Source organism: Neovison vison, chromosome 10 (genome assembly GCF_020171115.1).
Source record: "Neovison vison isolate M4711 chromosome 10, ASM_NN_V1, whole genome shotgun sequence".
NCBI lineage: Eukaryota > Metazoa > Chordata > Mammalia > Carnivora > Mustelidae > Neogale > Neogale vison.
In genome coordinates, this window is record NC_058100.1 from 6982518 (window position 1) to 6999394 (window position 16877).

The 16877-nt window shown below is 45.7% G+C and overlaps 1 protein-coding gene across 3 annotated transcripts; it reads right to left on the bottom strand.

The window, feature by feature from the left end:
* Nucleotides 1-6073: 6073 nt before the first annotated feature.
* CCDC190 (coiled-coil domain containing 190) lies at nucleotides 6074-13742 on the bottom strand. 3 transcript variants are annotated; one of them, XM_044266764.1, is made up of 4 exons: nucleotides 13657-13742; nucleotides 12389-12630; nucleotides 7626-7749; nucleotides 6074-7356 (listed from the first exon to the last, which is right to left on the bottom strand). In XM_044266764.1, the coding sequence occupies exons 2-4, from the start codon at nucleotides 12582-12584 to the stop codon at nucleotides 6768-6770; spliced, it is 909 nt and encodes a 302-aa protein (XP_044122699.1). In that variant the 5' UTR covers nucleotides 12585-12630; nucleotides 13657-13742; the 3' UTR covers nucleotides 6074-6767. The 3 variants fall into 3 exon arrangements, with proteins under 3 accessions (XP_044122699.1, XP_044122697.1, XP_044122698.1); XM_044266762.1 differs by having other exon boundaries at nucleotides 7626-7752; XM_044266763.1 differs by having other exon boundaries at nucleotides 7626-7752; nucleotides 12389-12587; nucleotides 13657-13738.
* Between the last annotated feature and the right edge of the window lie 3135 nt (nucleotides 13743-16877).

Here is a 16877-nt window from a genome sequence, read left to right on the forward strand (position 1 = left end):
CTTACAATAAAGTAAGCTAGAGAAAAGAAAATGTTAAGAATATCATAAGGAAGAGAAAATCTATTTATAGTATTTTTTTTTTTTTTGAAGAAAATCCCCTTGTAAGGGAACCCAGGCAGTTCAAACCTGTGCTGTTCAAGGATCAGCTGTAAGTTTTGTGAACACTGTTCAACTGAAAACTCGTAGTAGCAAAGCCCCTGCCTCTTCTACAGGCCTTTCTGGGCCTTTCTCTGCCTCTTCTCTCTCAGCTCCAGCCACACCCCCTCCTCCTTCAGGACCCCTAAGCCCTGTGCTTCCTCTGTCTAAGGACCTCCGCGCAGGTCCGTCTTCCTGCCAGAAGCTCACCTCACCCCTCCCCTTTCATCTTGCTGATGTCTCCTTTGCCCCCAGGTCTCAGCTGAACCGGTGGCCCTCCAGCCCGCCTCCCTATCTCTTCCGACGAGGTCAGACTCCCTGTTCTAGGCTTTCTCAGCACTTGGAAGGTGGTAGCACTCATTATAATTGCGATTCAAAAATTAATTGAATAATTATTTTCTTATTGTTTGGCTCCCCTGATAAAGTAAAAATGCTCCAAGAGGGAGGGTTATATATGCGTGTTTTCTGGGTTCCCAACACCTGGGACAGGAACTTTAATCGAGTTGACAATAAAGACACACGGAATGAACGCCAAATGAGGAGAGCTCTGATCAGCTGCAAGTACTTTTCCCTTAAGACGTGAACTATTTTTTTCCTTTTTTTTTTTTTTTAAAGAGGTGAACTACTTTTGAAGTCATCCGAAAGCTGTTCTGACTTTGAACACCACCAGCTCTAGCTGTTTGGAATAGACGCTGTGGTTTTGAAGGCACCGAAGATGGAGTCCAGCAAGAGGGAAGGTCGTCTTAGACTCAGAACTCAAAAATGTTCTGTAATAAGAAAGAAATCACTGTTAGCCTGCAAAACCTGTGTGTTATTTTATCGTGGTCCTACTCGTGGCTCCCATTAGTTAGTGTCTTCATTTTTTGCTCTTTTTGGCTCTCGTGAGGTATGCGGTGAGGTCATGGATTGGGAAGGGAGATTGGGAGGAGAGAGAGAGCGGTGTGTTTTCCGGACAAACAGGCCCGCATCTGATGTCTTTATTGGATGAGAGTCACAGGCATCGACAAATGGCCTGGAAGTCGGCCGTGCACGCGCTGACCGTGCCTGGTGTCCTCTTCTTTTGTAATGAAGGGATGGACCTATCACACCACGGCGATCGGGGGGGATCTTTGTTAGATGAATGAATTACTGAATTCTCAAGCAATAGGGCAAGGGGTGTTTCATCCCCTGGACAGCAAGCACCCCGTTGCATCTATTACCTTGGCTGGGTGTTGGAATGCTTCTTAAATGTCAGTCCCCCTAGTTGTATGAACACTGGTAAGATCACAAGGAGGGAGAATGAGGGAGAGAGGGGGCTTCTTGGGAGAAAGAGAACGATTGGACGGGAGCCACAGCATGGGTGTGATCTAAAATCCAGGCACGGGGCCAGGCTCTGTCTCCTTGGTGTGTCCTGGGCCACGGACTCATTGCAGTATGTTACCCTCAGTCTTTTCTTGTTGATGGTCTGATAGATGAGGGATTCTCTTCCCTCAAATTTTTCTCTCTTCCTTAGTCTTTGCCAGGATAAACAATCCCCTGCACCCCTAATTTCCTACCAGCGATTCCCATCAAGATGCCGCCTCACCCATAAGCATATTCAGTGAGTCCAGCTGAACTCAGTCTCCCCCGGGCTTCAGATGTTGGCCTGCTGGGCTTTTCCCAGGGTGAGGTGAGGACTGTACCCTTCATGCGGCCCCAGTCCTGGGAAGTGGCACCATCTTTTTTTTTTTTTGAACTTAATTTTTAAAAAAGACTTTATTTATTTACCTGAGAGAGAGGATGAGAGAGAATATGAGAGGGGAGAGGGGCAGAGGGAGAAGCATATCCCTGCCGAGCAGGGAGCCCGATGTGGGACTTGATCCCAGGACTCCAGGATCATGACCTGAGCTGAAGGCAGTCTCTTCACCCACTGAGCCGTCCAGGCACCCACGTGGCCCCATGTAGATGTCCAAGCCAGGAACTGGTGTCCATCTCAGTCCTGTCTCGCTTCCTCCCTTCACACCTACTCAGCCACCAGGTTCTCCTCTTTTCCTCCTAAACATTTTGCATCCTCTTCATCTCTGCAACCTTGGCTCAGCCAGTCCTTGACCCTCTCTCATGTGGACCATGCCTCCAGTTTTATCCCAGTTCTCGTCCTGTCCTGTGAACCTCTTCTCGCCACTGTGGCCAGAAAGGCGTATCTAAGCTGCTGATGGGCTACAGCATTTCTCTCCTTCAAAGTCGTGAAGTGGGGGGGACTCAGGCAAAGCCCATTCTCTTTAGCGTGGGATGTAAGAAGATCTGTCCATTTTGTATCTGTTAACTCAACATATGTATTGGTAGCATCCCTTCTCGTTCTCAGAAGCGCTCCAGGTTGGAGGGTAGATTACGTAGTCATTCCAAACACAAAGCTGTTCATGACCTCCCCTCTACCTACTTCTCCAGCTCTGCCTCCAGCTCCGCACTGCCCGGGCTTCCTCCTCAGTCTGCAACAGGATTATTACAGGTCAGGGACGCGCAGGTAGATAGGACAGTGTCTAAAAGATGACTGTGGCCATTTTCTCTGTGTTGATTTCTTGGGAATGGGAAGCCCTGCCCTGGAGCCCTTGGTTGACTTCTCATGTCTGCTTGTCAGCCGCTGAGGCACATGCCCTTTCCTGAATGAGTTCCTGAAAGGTGGAATAGAATTACTGTGACTAGCTTTATTTGACCGTTTGGGGTAGAATAGGTATTAAAGAATAGACAGCCTTTAATTTAATTTTATTTATTTTTTAAAGATGTATTGATTTATTTTAGAGAGGGGTGGAGAGGAGCAGAGGGAGAGGGAGAGAGAAACTTAACCAGACTCCATGCTGAACATGGGGATTGATCCCAGGACCCCGTGATCACAACCCAAACTAAAACCAAGAAAGTTGGACGTTCAATCAACTGCATCCCCAGGCGCCCCTACAACGTCAACTTTAACTGAGTTCATCCTTGGCTCTGTTTCTTCCCCTCAATAGCAAACCCCTTGAGATGAGAGCCCGTGCTGGAGCCTTTTGCCCAGTGCTTGGCGTTGGCAATTTTTGTTGTTGTTGAACTTTTTGGATGAAAGCAAGCAGGGTGTGTGATGTGGGGCAAGGAGGGGCTTTGGAGGTAGACAGAAGCAGGCTTGATCCCAGCTCTGTATTTATTGCCTCTGTAGGATCCGTCTGGGCTTCTGAATGCAGATTTCTCTTCTGTGAGATGAAGCACAGATTACCTCCCAGCACATGTAACCTATTTAAAGTGGCTGAGAGAGCCACAAACATTACCTCACCTTTTGCCATTTTTGTCAATTTGCCCGGAGAAAATTTTTGAATGAGGCTGTTGTCGTGGAGGAGGGGGGGGGTATGAATGTGGGAACCCTTAATAGGAAAATGAGGAAAATATTCTCTATGAAAAGTATCTTCCTGCTATTGCCATCTGGAATTTGTAAGATCTTTGCTGACTATTTGACCTACATGAGGAAAAAAAAAACCTTCTCCTACTCTAGTTTTTATTCCAAGACAGTGTTTCTAAGGTGTGTGATTAGTGAATTATCATAGCTTCTGAAGATGATTCCTGTGCAAAAATGTCATGGTCATATTATTTAGGGGAATTCAGCATGACATAATTTCTCCCCAGACATTTGTCATAAACTTAGTGTATTAAACGCTTAGAGAGTCCCCAGGAGAGAGATTTGTTTTCGTTGTTTAACCCATGTTTCCCCAAACTTATATATTTTTTTATTAAATTCAATGTAGTTAACATATAATGTGTTATTAGTTTCAGGGGTAGAGTTTATGATTCATCAGTCTTATATAACACCCTGTGCCCATTATATCATGTGCCGTCCTTAATGCCCATCCCCCAGTTACCCATCCCCCCAAACTTTTCCCCTCTGACAACAGCCTATGATTAATAATCTCTTATGGTTTGCCTCCTTCTCTATTTTCATCTTTTTTTCAAAGGTTTTATTTATTTATTTGACAGACAAAGATCACAAGTAGGCAGAGAGGCAGGCAGAGAGAGAGAGGAGGAAGCAGGCTCCCCGCTGAGCAGAGAGCCGGAACTGGGGCTCGATTCCAGGACTCTGGGATCATGACCAGTTTAAAGTCCTTCTTCCCCACCCCAGTGAAGCTTAGGCTCCTGATCTCCCTCCTTCTGCCCTCCAGGTCCAAACATCTATGCAGGGCTGGGCTCAGGCTGGGGTCCCATGTCTCTGGCTTCCCGTTGTTCCACGGCAGCTCCTGCTGTGCTGGCTGGGGTTGGTGGTGTAGGCTGTTGACTTCTGCTTGGTTGGGACGGAGGATCCTCTGTCCAAAGTTCTTGGCGTGGGGGCCAAGTCCTCCAGGTTCTCCTCCCTCTGCCTTGCCTTCACCCTCAGAGGGGCTGTTGTTCTGGAGTTTCTGGAAGCACCTTACCCAGTCACTGAGGGTTGTTGGAATCTTTGGGGTCCCTCGCAGCAGCTTCTAGAACCTTGGGACTCTGGATGGGAAGCTGAGAGACGACCACCTCAGTTTCCAGATCCCTCTGCCTCCAGGTGAAACACGGATTCCCTGCCAGCTAGAGGGCTTCAGGTAATAAGGTGAAAGTCCTCTTTCCCTTCCCAGGGTAAATGGAGAAGACATTCTCCTTAATACATCTTTGTTCCTCATTCACATTGCGGTTGGGAGACAGTCATTTGCTTATCATGGACCTCAATTTTCTTTTCTGCAAAGTGGAGACTACTATCTCACTGATTTCCTACACTTTGGAGGCTTTTTACCAAGATGTAATGCAGTGGTATACAGGTTGGGGTCTTTTCATCTCCTTACCTGGCTTGTGACAACCAAAATTCTCTTTGGACACTGCCCAGTGTCTTTTGGGGAGCACACTTATCCCCAGGTGAGAGCAGAGTAGGAATGCATGACGTTAAGCTGACTGGCTGCGTTCCATCCTGGAGCTCTGAATGCCGTGTGAAGACCAGGGCTTCGAACTGTCCTTTAGAAAGTAATGAGTTAGGCCAGCCAAGTCCCCTGCAGCAGCTTTCCGCTTGACAGTGTCGAGCTGTGCCAATGAAAGTATCACGTCTAGTGTATCAAAGAAGGAAAATGTATTGGACTCAATGATGAGAATATGAAATCTGTGTGGCTAGAAGATTTGTAAACCCACAGTTTTGTGGCAAGGGGGACCATGTCATTTGAGATAGTGTGTATAAAATGTTGGAGTAGGGAGCACAGGCCGATCTGGGCCTGTCTGATGTATGAAGACACAAGCACAATACGGACAAGGACCTGCTGAATGATTATTTCTCGAGTTCATAAGACTGGGGTGTATGTGGTGTGTGGGGGGGTTGATGGCATGTGTGGAGCGGGGGTCCATGCTGAGGCCACGCTCCCTGCTGCCTTAGCGATGGTCGCAACCTCCAAGGGTGGCCCAGAGAAAAGGCCCGTGGAGAAGTGGGACAAATCATTTTGGAAACTCATCCTTGGTGTGTGATTGTAATGGAGACAGATGCAGTTTAAATGGCAGACAAGGAGGAAGGACGTATAATAAAAGGCCGGGGCAGTTTGCAGCAGCTTCTCTATACTGGGGGACCCTGTTCCTGTTAGCCCGGCGGTCATGGGCCAGTGCGAATAAATTGTCCACGAAACAGTTTGGTTGCCCCAGCCTGTCTTCCTCAGTTGCTTTGCTTCTTGGAGGGTTATGTTAGAGGAAATGATGAAATTGTTTGGAATGCCTGGGTGGCTTGGTGGGTTAAGGCTCTGCCTTTGGCTCCGGTCATAATCTCAGGGTCCTGGGATTAAGTCCCACATTGGGCTCTCTGCTCAGCAGGGAGCCTGATTCCGCCCCCTCTCTTCCTGCCTCTTTACCTACATGTGATCTTTCTATCAAAAATAAATAAATAAAATCTTTAAAATAATAAAAAGAAATTGTTTATTATTCTTTTATTAGGATCCAAAAAGTGATATGAGGAGGTAGAAAGCAGGAATGAGGAAACTAAAGTGGAGCCCCCTGGGAAGGAAGGAAAGGAGGGAAGGAGGGAGGGAGGGAGGGAGGGATAAAGGAACGACTTTGGTGGGCGAGCAGGTTTTGATTATGGAATCTATGAGGATACTCGGTTCCAGCCGCGTTCCTGTTCCCACTGTGTTGCTGGTGAACTGAGACAGAAGAGCTATGTCCTTTTGCCAGCAGGTGGCGCCATAAGAACCTCCTATAAGGGGGCGGCAACGTAAGCAGGACCCTTGGTATTTTCCTTTCAGGAAAAGTCTAGTTGTCAGTGTAGTTTCCTAGTTTTGCTGACATCAGCAACAAGTGCGCACCCCTTAAAGAGTTTTCAGAAGATTCATCTCTCCCCTCATTTTTCGTATACTTGTATTGCTCATTCAGTGAAAGATTATATCCCCATAAAAGGAAAAAAAAGAAAAACCTGAGGGTTTAAAGCAAACAGACAATATATATATAATATTATATATATTGACATATGAATTATCTATCTTAATTACTGCAGTTACTTGAGGCACACATCTCTATATAATATTATAGAGTATATTGTATATTATATGTCACACATTATATATAATATTATATATATTGACATATATATTATATATCTTAATTACTGCAGTTACTTGAGGCACACATCTCTGTAGTGAGTACGATAGATGTTCTTGTGAGGTTATGCTAGATGGTTAGAGACGAAGGAAGCCTGCCCTGTTCTCACACTCCTGTCCTCCTCTGGGCTGGAAGGATTCCTTGTGACCGAATATCTCCCCAATACTAAGCAGTCTCTCAGACTCGGGGGGAACCCTGTGTCGGAGGTAGTGGGCATTTCTGACCTTCACAAACAGCTCTAAGAAGGTAGGTGTTACGGACTCGTCTTTCAAATATCCTGCGCATTCCCTGGGATTCAGGGGACTTTGTCTGCCAGTGTTGGGGTCTGGCTGTAGGCTGGCATCCTTGGATCCGGCCTCATCAATGTGTGCTTTTCCACTCTCACCAGCTGGGCTGGAACCAGGGCCTTGGTCTAGGGTGTTGATGGAGACATCTTGATCTTGACAAAGAACAGAGATGCCCTTGTTGGAGTCTTTGCCCTTTGGGGGGCTTGGACAATCTTTCTCACGGGCTCGTGGCTTCTCTGCTGTAGAGCGGGAAGCTCTGTAATTTTGAGATAGTGACTCTTCTTTGCTTTTCATGGAGTCCTTTAGGGCAGTGTGATGGAAAGGAGGCATCTGGGATTTGGTTTTATGTATTTCTTGGGTCGTGTTGGTGACCAGTGCTCTGGGGAAAGAGGTAAAAAGAAGAAAAATCTCTGAAAACCAATAAAAAGGCCCATATTTTGAATTTCCCAGGTGTTAGACCATGTTCCCTTTCAGTGTGGTGTCAGCTGAGGTGATGGTGGTTGAGAAGGGAGTGGTCTCGATACCGGGAAGTGTTTCGTTGCTTCAGGAGGAAAGGCAGCATTTTCTCAGGGAGAGGATGACGTAGGGCGGTCAGTTGGGAAGAGGGATTCAATGGTGTCTCAATGAGTTTAGTAAGCATTTTCTTACCTAACTTTATTCACCTGTGGAACTCGGTGCTTCTGTCCTCTTGTTGATGAGGGTGGAAGGGCATCTTTTGGTTTCTTCTGAATTCCATTCCCCAAATAAGAGGAGAGCTTTTTCTTGAGGATATCTGCTTTGAGTTAATGAATAAGTGTTATGGGTTGAATTCTGTCTTCCCCAAATGACATATGTTGAAGTCTTCACCCCATAGCATCTCAGAATGTGACCTTAATTGTGGAGATAGGGCCTTTACAGAGATAGGGAAGTTAGGAGGAGGTCGTTAGGGGGAGCCCTAACCCATGAGTAGTGTCCTTATAAAAAATGGGAAATTTGGACACAGAGACACAGATTGAGGAGAGACAACGTGAAGGAAGGTAGGGAAAAGATAGCCATCGACACTGTGAGAGAGGCCTGAAGGTAGTTCTTCCCTCACAGCCTCAGAACAAATCAACCATCCACACACCTTAATCTTGGACTTGTAGCCTCCAGAACTGTAGGGCAAAAAATAAGCCACCTAGTTCGTGGTTCTCTCTTATGGAAGCCCTAAAAACTGATCTAGTCAGAGGAGAAGGGAAAGGATGCTGGATCATCCATGGGTTTTCTGGGCAGAGAACCAACACGTGAACACACTCAGACCACAGCAGGCTGATTTGGCATGCTCGATGGAGGCAGAAGGACTCACAGCAGTTCCCCAGGGTTGACCTAGACCATGTTAACAAGGATTTAGAAACACTGAGATCAGAGGTTTAAACTGGCTGGAGGCCCATGGAGGTTTTGTTTGAATGTTGTATTTGGCAAACATGGTGTTTTCAAGACAAAATAACTGGGTGTGAGCGATACCCAGAGGTGGCGCCCTATTGTTTCCTTTACCTCAATTATGTGCCCTCCTACTGGTCTCAACCATGAGTTGCAACTGCCGGCTAGGATGAAGTGGGTTTTTCACTCTTTGAGTAAATGTTTCAGCATCTTGTAGTCATGGCTGCTGTTGAGGACCTAGTTAGTTTTCAAGACACCTCACGAATGGGTCACCTGGGTGTGAAAGTCCTGCACTGGTTTGGGAGTGAGCTCCCCGGATCTGCACTGGGGTTAGCAGGCAGCAGGCGGAGGGAATATGACCAGAGAGGGGGACTAGAAATCACATTCACCTCCTAGTATCATTTCATCTCGTCACTTCTTTGTGAGACAGTCAAGACGAAAGACCATCTTTGGTGAGCCCTTTTTCCTCTGTTAGTTCCTTGAGTCTGTGTGTGTGTGTGTGTGTGTGTGTGTGTGATCCATGTAAGACCTTCATCTGTTTGCTATAAACCAAGAGATTCTAAGATACCTCTTCCAGATAGGCCAGTCTTCTGAAGTCTAGACCTGTTGGCTAGACCTAGCCAGCAGGCTTGGAAATGAATATAACTTTCCTCTGAAACGTGATCTTTCTCCCATGTTCCCTTGTGAAGGTGTGGTACCTGTAGGCATCCAACTCTCCAACTCAACAAGGATGCTTGAATGCCTCCTCTGTACCGGGCAATACACTCTTTTTTTTTCCCCCCCGACCTATTTTATTTTATTTTTTTTACTTTTTATTTATTTTTGGCATAACAGTCTTCATTATTTTTTCACCACACCCAGTGCTCCATGCAATCCGTGCCCTCTATAATACCCACTACCTGGTACCCCAACCTCCCATCCACCCGCCAATTCAAACCCCTCAGATTGTTTTTTAGAGTCCATAGTCTCTCATAGTTCACCTCCCCTTCCAATTTCCCCCAACTCCCTTCTCCTTGACTCTGGTTTTATTTCCCCCTGGACATATCATTAATCACAAAGTTCTGACAATTCTACTTTCTAAATATCTTAAAATACTAATTTTTATTTCCTTGGCCAATTCCCTAGTTTAGGTCTGAACTTTAGGAGTTCTCTTCAACATTGCCGCCAGAGTGAACATACCATCTCCCTACTCCCCGACCCTATAGGGTGAAACCTAAACTCTTTTGCATGACCTCTGAAACCCTTCATGATCAAGGGCACTGCCCCCTCCGCTTTGCCTCCACATTGTGCCTCACCTTCTCCTCACCCCTTACCCTCCTCAGTACTGGGCTGTCTGAAGCAACTTATGCTCGTGCGTGCACCTTTGTACATACTGTTCCTTCTGCCGGGAGTGACCTCATTCCATGTGTCCTTATGACACACTGCACTCCTCCCCCCTGCCCCCTGCATTCTCCTCTAAGATTCTGCCTACACAGTGCCTCTCCTGGAAGATCTTACCTGGGGCCCATAGGAATCTTCTTATATTCCTGCCCTCCTTTGTAAACAACTCTAATTTAGCAATTAGCATTTTCTATTATAATTTTTCAAAAGCACAGATACCTTCCAATTTAAACGTGAGCATCTAGAAGACACAGACCATGTTTTTTCATGTTTATGTTCCTGCATCTATTGGAGTAGCTATAATGTCCCATAATAATCTGTCTCAGTATTACCTCAGTTAAAATGTGGGTTTTTGAGCTCAATTCCCAACCTGCTGATCCAAATCTCTACGGTGAGGACATCTCTAAGATGAGGACAGGGATTATGCATTTTGGACAATCTACCAACTGGCATGTGGCTGAATCTCAATTACAATTCCAGTAAATGAATCATGGGAAAATGTTGCCTAGTACAGTGCCTGATAAATACCAAGACATAATACATATTATTTCTTCCCCTTTTCCTTAATTTCCCCCCTTCCCCTTAATTTTACTGTCAAGAAATTCGAGGCTTAGAAAGAATATGACTTTCCAAAGGACATAGAGGCTGAGGCCCCTGAATCAGTTTTTTTGCCTCCTGGTCCAGACTCTTCCTGCACCACCTGTCCCTGAGGCAGACACTGCTCAGCCAGGACCACCACCTGTCGCAGCCTGGCCTTCTGCATACCTTCCCTGCCCCCTTCTGTGAAAGGAGATATATGGTCTTCTGTGTCTTTTTGCGAGCAGAAGTGGGATTCAACCAGATGGCTTTTAAGGTTCTTTTCCAGTCTGTGAGCTCTCATTCCGTTTGTTTTAACCATTTATTATAGACAGGGAAATGGAAAGCAGAGAAGTTCAGCTACTTGCTCAGAGTCCTCTCTTAGGCCCAAAGCTGCAGGTTAGAAATCATCCCCAGGCCAGCGGTTGGGACATCACTCTGTTCTTGTGTCCGTGTATTAGCCGTGTAGACCTAAACTACTCGACACTGACTTATGACACCTGGATTTCCTCTGGAGCTTTCTCTAGCATTTTCAGAGCTTCTGAGTGCCAGCACCTGCTTTTAGTGAGAAGGGGCTGTAGTTTTGCACAACTCGGGTGGATCCTTTCTATGCTGAATTTTGAAGTCATATAAAAATCAAATTATTTTAATGATGGATGTCATTTCTGCAAAGCATACAATCACAGCAGTTTCAACAAAGCAGTAGGAAAGTTTTAGTCCTGAAACCATCTTTTCTTGATGGCTCGATCAATCGCTTGATTAAGTGATAAGAGTAAACACTTAGGTAAACTTACTTCATGTTTAGGTCCCAAGTGCTTGCTGAATCCTCAACTAACTTCACGAGGTGGGGAACATCATTCCATGTTACACTGGAAATGTAAAGTGAGGCACAGACAGGTCCAGTAAGCCCCCCAAGGCCTCATAGCTGGTAAACAGGAGTCAGGATCTCAACCCTGACAGTCTGGGTCCGGAGTCCGTGTTCTTAGCCGCCATGTTTTAATGAGGTCATTGCGTAGGGGGAGTTTTCTTTCCCAGTTTTTATTGAATGGTATAGACAGCCCTGGAGGTTCTGAGATTCTGGACACCACGTGTAGTTTTTGGCTCTGTGATGATCAGTAGCTACTAACTAGAAACTAGTTTTTGAGGTTAGTTCCATTATTCTTATTATCACTACTTTACTACTTATACCTGTTAATTGGATAGTCTTCTAAGTGATGTATACATTTGGAAAGGGTTATTCTTTGGAGACAGGGGGTCCTAGGGAAGAGCATTGTGGCAAAGGCTATGAGCACGTGGCTTATGGATAAAGAAGCCTCTTTGGGAAAACAACAGAAATATTGGCCCTTTGACTTACAGAGTCAAAGAAAATACAGTTCCGATATGCCACAATTACTTCTTTGAAATTTTCTCATCTACGCAAACCCTGCAGGCTCTCGTATGAGCACACATGAAAGTACAAGGAGGGTGGCTGAGCCGTTCGGATCAGAGTCAGTCTCATTGGTGAGCGCTGGAAACAGCCAAATGCTCCCTGCTCAGCCCCATCAGAGGGCCGCTCTCAAGACAGAGGATATTGCTCTGTGGTCACTAAGCCCGGGGATTTTGTTTTCTTTTTTTGACGTCCCCTTCATAATGTGACTTGCACACTGAACCATTGCTCAATCAATGGCTGTTGACCAGGTGTAGAGATGAAACCACACCAACCCAGGCATAGTGAGAAGAAAGCAGAATGAAAAATAAAATAAGAAGAAAACAAAGGACTTAGTAAGAGAGAGCTCATTTGAAACAATGAAGTGACTGGAAGCCAGAGAAGCATTAGCTGAAAAAGGCTTTCTGAAGAGCTGCTCTCAGGGAGCTGTGCTCTCCAGGGAGGGAGGGAGGGAGGAGGGTGGTGGCAGGAGGGCAGGCAGCCTCAAGTCCGAGTCCGGGTTCAGTTCTTGTTTCCTTGGTATCCAGGTCTCTGAACGAGCCCTTGCCCTGAGGAGGGGGTGTCACTCTGGCCTCAGCCAGGCAGTGGCTTGCCGCCCTGCCCTGCCTCTCCCCTATCCCGGAGGCCTTACCTTGTTGCAAGCGCTGCAGTTCTTTCTGGAGCTGTCTCTGCTCCCAGGTCAGCAGCTTCATCTGGTACAGGCAGATGTACTCCAGCGTGTGCAGTCTTTGGCGGAGTCTGGCTTCAGCCCGCCTGGCATTCTTCCTCTCCAAATCGAAGTGCTTATACACAGGACCCGTGACCATGTGCCTCTCCATCCTCTTCATGGTCTAGAGACAATCATACAGGATTCTGACAGGCCCCACGACGAACCTGATAGAGCAAGGCAGGGATGGGGGGTGAGGGGGAGACCCTGACCCCTAGCTTTTAATCAGGTTTCGATGTTTGAATCCTGGGTGTTTCTGAAACGGCAGCTGCCCAGTCATACCATTGGGAACTTTTGCCCCATACTAATGAATTCCTAGAATGACACAGAAGATGGAAGGGAAAATTGTTCTCTGAGGCTCAGTGTCCTTGCCAATAAAATAGTGATGGATGATGGGCTCCCCACACAGCTCCAGTCAGATTGCCATGAAAACAGAGCATACAAACACCTCTTTGGGGAAAAAAAAAAAATAGAAACACCTTACATAAAGCATTATTCACCCAATAAGAGAGTCTCTTCCACTATTCTTCAAGAGCTTCCAAAAAGTCTGCTGAAGGGTCTGGAGAGGATGTGGGACATAGGGCAGAGCCGTTCTCTGGGACCCCTTTTGGTTCACTCATTCACATATGAATGGGTCCACGCAGCCTCTAGTCTACCAGGTGCCAAGTGCTATGCTAAGTGCTGAAGGTAGTGATGACTGAGTCGTAGTTCCCACTCCTAAGATGCTTTCAGATTTGTGACTGTAGAGTCTAATAATAACACACCAGATCTGAAGAGTAAGACTCCACCAGTCACAAAACAGTGCAGGCATCCTAGACCAGAAGTCTAGGCAGCAGTGGAGAGAGTACTTGGGTTGGACGTTCCCATGCATCTTCTCAGAGCTCCGGTCCTCTCTACCCTTCTTGTACCCTGATGACCAAGCCACACTGGCTTCCTCCTCCTGAGAACCCTATCACATGCATAGGCAGGGCACACCTTCCTCTTCTTTGAGTTCACCATACTTACTTCAGAGCTAAGATCATAATATATGCCCAGGATACAAATGGATTGCTCTCGATGGAACTTTGGTGATAATAATTCAGGAAAAAGCTTAGTGTTGAAGTCAAGACCAGAAAAGACGTTTTAAGACAGTTTACTTTATAGTCTAAAGTTTAGACTAAACTTTAACTAAAGGACAGGTGAGTAGCACTTACCTACAAAGCCAGAGTTCTCACCATGTGAATGCTGCTTGTATCTTTTGCTATGTCAGGCTGAGTCTGGGTTAATGAGCTTGTTTTTCTTCAGGAAATTTTGGAGTTTGGTCTTGGAGTGGGGGGCGGGGAGAGGCTGTGGGGAAGATTGTTGAATACACTTGAAAGCTCTCTCCTGTGCCACGTCCCCTGGGCAGGAATGCTAACTCCCTGGACGTGGGCACCAATCCCAGAGCTCTAAATAGCTCTGCGAGTTAAGGAAGCCTGCCAGCTTCCAGCTGTCCCCTAGTGGGGCCCGCAGTACTCCTTCTGGGCTGTGTCCATGGGAGCCAAGAATGAAAGCAAGAAGTGTTTTACTGTATTCTCAGTCTCCTTCCCCACCGCACCCCCCTTCTCTTTTTCCACTTCATTTGTCATACCTTCCCCTCCCCCCATGCTCATTCCAACTTCTTGGAAATCAGATCAGGGCCCTAAAGAAGGCATTGTTTCTTGGTTTTTGATTTTTGGGTTTTTTGGGGGGATCAGATGGTGTATATTTTGTGTAGGAAAGTAGTTAATTTTTTTAATCATTTTTGCACATCATACTGACTTTCCTTGGGCTTCTGTCCATATTGTGTACTTCAGAGCTCATTAAGGTTTTCTGTTGTGACATCAGAATTAGGTAAAGTGAACTTTAAATCGACTTGTGTGATCACAGTTTGGACAGCTGCAATAGAAGACCAGCTGAACTATTGGTTATAGAACAGGCTACTAAGCAGGATTTGTACTGTTGCCTGGGGCTTCATGGGAAAACAAGAGCCACTCGGGTGCCACAGTCTTAAGAACCGTCAGCATGAGGGCCTAGTAATCCCCCCAGAGCTTACTGAGTCCAGCTGAAAAGGCCCTACTACTCAGAGTCATGCAGTCATCCACCTGCAAACAAGCTATTATAAGGAGATTACTGGGGAGAGCAAGAGGACAAGCCATTATTCATTCTCTCAGTAGGAGGTAATTCCTTTCCCAGCCCTCCCACCAGGTAATTCTCTCACTTCCAGTATTTAAATGAACAGGGTGGGGTTCTAAGAACACCATCCAAGAGAAAGGAGTGCCTACAGATGCGAGATGGGCAGCTCACTCCCCAGGGGGACTTGATGACCCCCAGAACCACCAAAGAGCTTCCATCCCAGCTCTTTGCTGCCACCAGGGGTGATGATGGTGAGGGATTTCTTAGAAAAACTAGTTACTCCATGTCATCTTGAGAGAGAGCTGAGAAGGGAGGCTTGCAGAAAAAACCCAAGGCTGGAAGACAGGAATGAGCCGTAGTGTGATGAGTGTGCAAGGGAATGGTGGCCAAACCCATCCTAGTCCCCCTTGGCCCTTTGAGATTGCCAAAGAGGATCTCAGCACTTTCCTGGCTCATGAAGAAGCAGAGGGCTTGTGTAAGGAAGCAGAAGCCATGGAAGACTCCAGGTCAAATAAGGTAATACCTCACCAGAATGGGCATAGAACCATAGGCAGGGCCAGAGGGAGAAGGGACTTAGAGATCTCATTGAAGGGGAATTTCCTCATGAAAACGATAATTTCCTTCCTTCCTTCCTTCCTTCCTTCCTTCCTTCCTTTCCTTTTTTGAGAGGGAGAGAGGGGGTGGTGCACAAACACCAGTGCAGGGAGAGGCAGAGGGAGAAGCAGACTCCTTGCTGACCAGGGAGCCTGATGGCGCTAGACTCAATCCCAGGATCCTGAGATCATGACCTGAGCCAAAGACAGACACTTAACTAGCTGGGCCACCCAGGTGGCCTAGAAACAACACATCTTAAGAGCAGAGGACAGCAGGAAAGCATGGAACATCACTGGACAAGGAAAGACGAGCAATGTTCACACAAGCACCAGTTACATAGGAAGAGCTCTGCCTCTTCAATTTCCCTTTGATCCCACAACCTCAGAGGGGTTAGATATTGAGAAGTCAGGGAGGGGAGGTGTACAAAACAAGACCACATTCCCCATTCCTCCCCAAAGGGTTGGAGAAGGAAGAATGATAAAGCAGTTTGTTCCCTCCCTCTCCAGGTCCCTTGGAGTCTAGTGAGGGAAGGGTTTAAATTGTATATGAGATTGGAATTTCGAAGTGGACTTGCCTTTTTATAACCAAAGTGGCTGGAAATGTGGAGAATCTGCCCATTAAGGGACACTAATCTACCCATAAGGGACAAGAAAAGAAAAGAAACAAAAATAGTGATTAGAAATGTAAAATTGTCATTCCCACACTGTGTCCTGCTATTACTACTAGGGAAAGGGGAAATTTCTACAGATCAAAGCAGTTATTAAAGCAGTTATGATTAAAATTAATTTTACAGAATAGATTTTATTTATTTGCACTCATGAACTTTCCTATTTCTCTTTTATCTGGAGGTAGCATCCTTGTGTAGTCAAACACATCTGAGATCAAGTAATTTTGTTATTTAATAGGACATATAACTTTATTTATTAATTTGTCAAAGCCATAGTTTCCTTATCTGTAAAAAGGGTTAGTAGTATCTTTAGCACAAGACTTCTATAGAATAGAATGAAAGGATAAGTGAAGTGTTTGTGCATAGAAGATGCACAATAAAAGTTAGTGCCTGGTTTCTAGCAAAGATGTTGTAACAGGAACTAGATTTACTTTTCTATATGAAACAATTTAAAAATCAGACAAAATTTATGAAATTATTATTATTATTATTGGTTACATCGGACATCAGGCAGAGAGGATGAAAGAACAGAAACATACCAGGTGATCCCTATTATTGTCACAGCTAGTACTGCCCAGGAAGAGGTTTCCCTGAATTATAGGGAGGGGCAGCCAGGCATGTATTCCTTGAGTTGAGGAGACAGAGCTAGAAGTCCAGAAAAGCAAGGCAGCTAGCATCAGCAGGGCAGAGTACCAGATCCAAGAAGCTCAATGAATCCCAAGCAAAAGAAACATGAATATAATGACTTCAAGGGATACAAAGTCTAACTGCTAAAAAAAAAAAAGGAACAAAGAAACAAAGATGGCAATTGCCAATTTTAGAAAGAAGAGAGGGACATCACTACAGATTCTACAGATATATAGAGCTAATAAGAGAATATTGTAAACAAGTTTATATCAATAATTTGGCAGATTAGATGAAAAAGAAATTCTTTGAAAGACATAAAATGCCAAAGATCATTTAAAAAGAAATAGATCAACTAAATACCCTTATATAGATGAAAGAAACTGAATTTGTAGT

Bases quoted from the DNA above. Each gene is read 5' to 3' on its own strand.
- CCDC190 (XM_044266762.1), bottom strand. From the start codon at position 12,584: ATGAAGAGGATGGAGAGGCACATGGTCACGGGTCCTGTGTATAAGCAC. The intron at 7,753-12,388 runs GTAAGGCCTCCG...ATTAACTCAAAG, and splicing joins ACTGCAGCGCTTGCAACAAG to CAGATATCCTCAAGAAAAAG. The intron at 7,357-7,625 runs GTAAGAAAATGC...CTCTTTCCCCAG, and splicing joins CCACAGGTGAATAAAGTTAG to AGCACTGGTCACCAACACGA.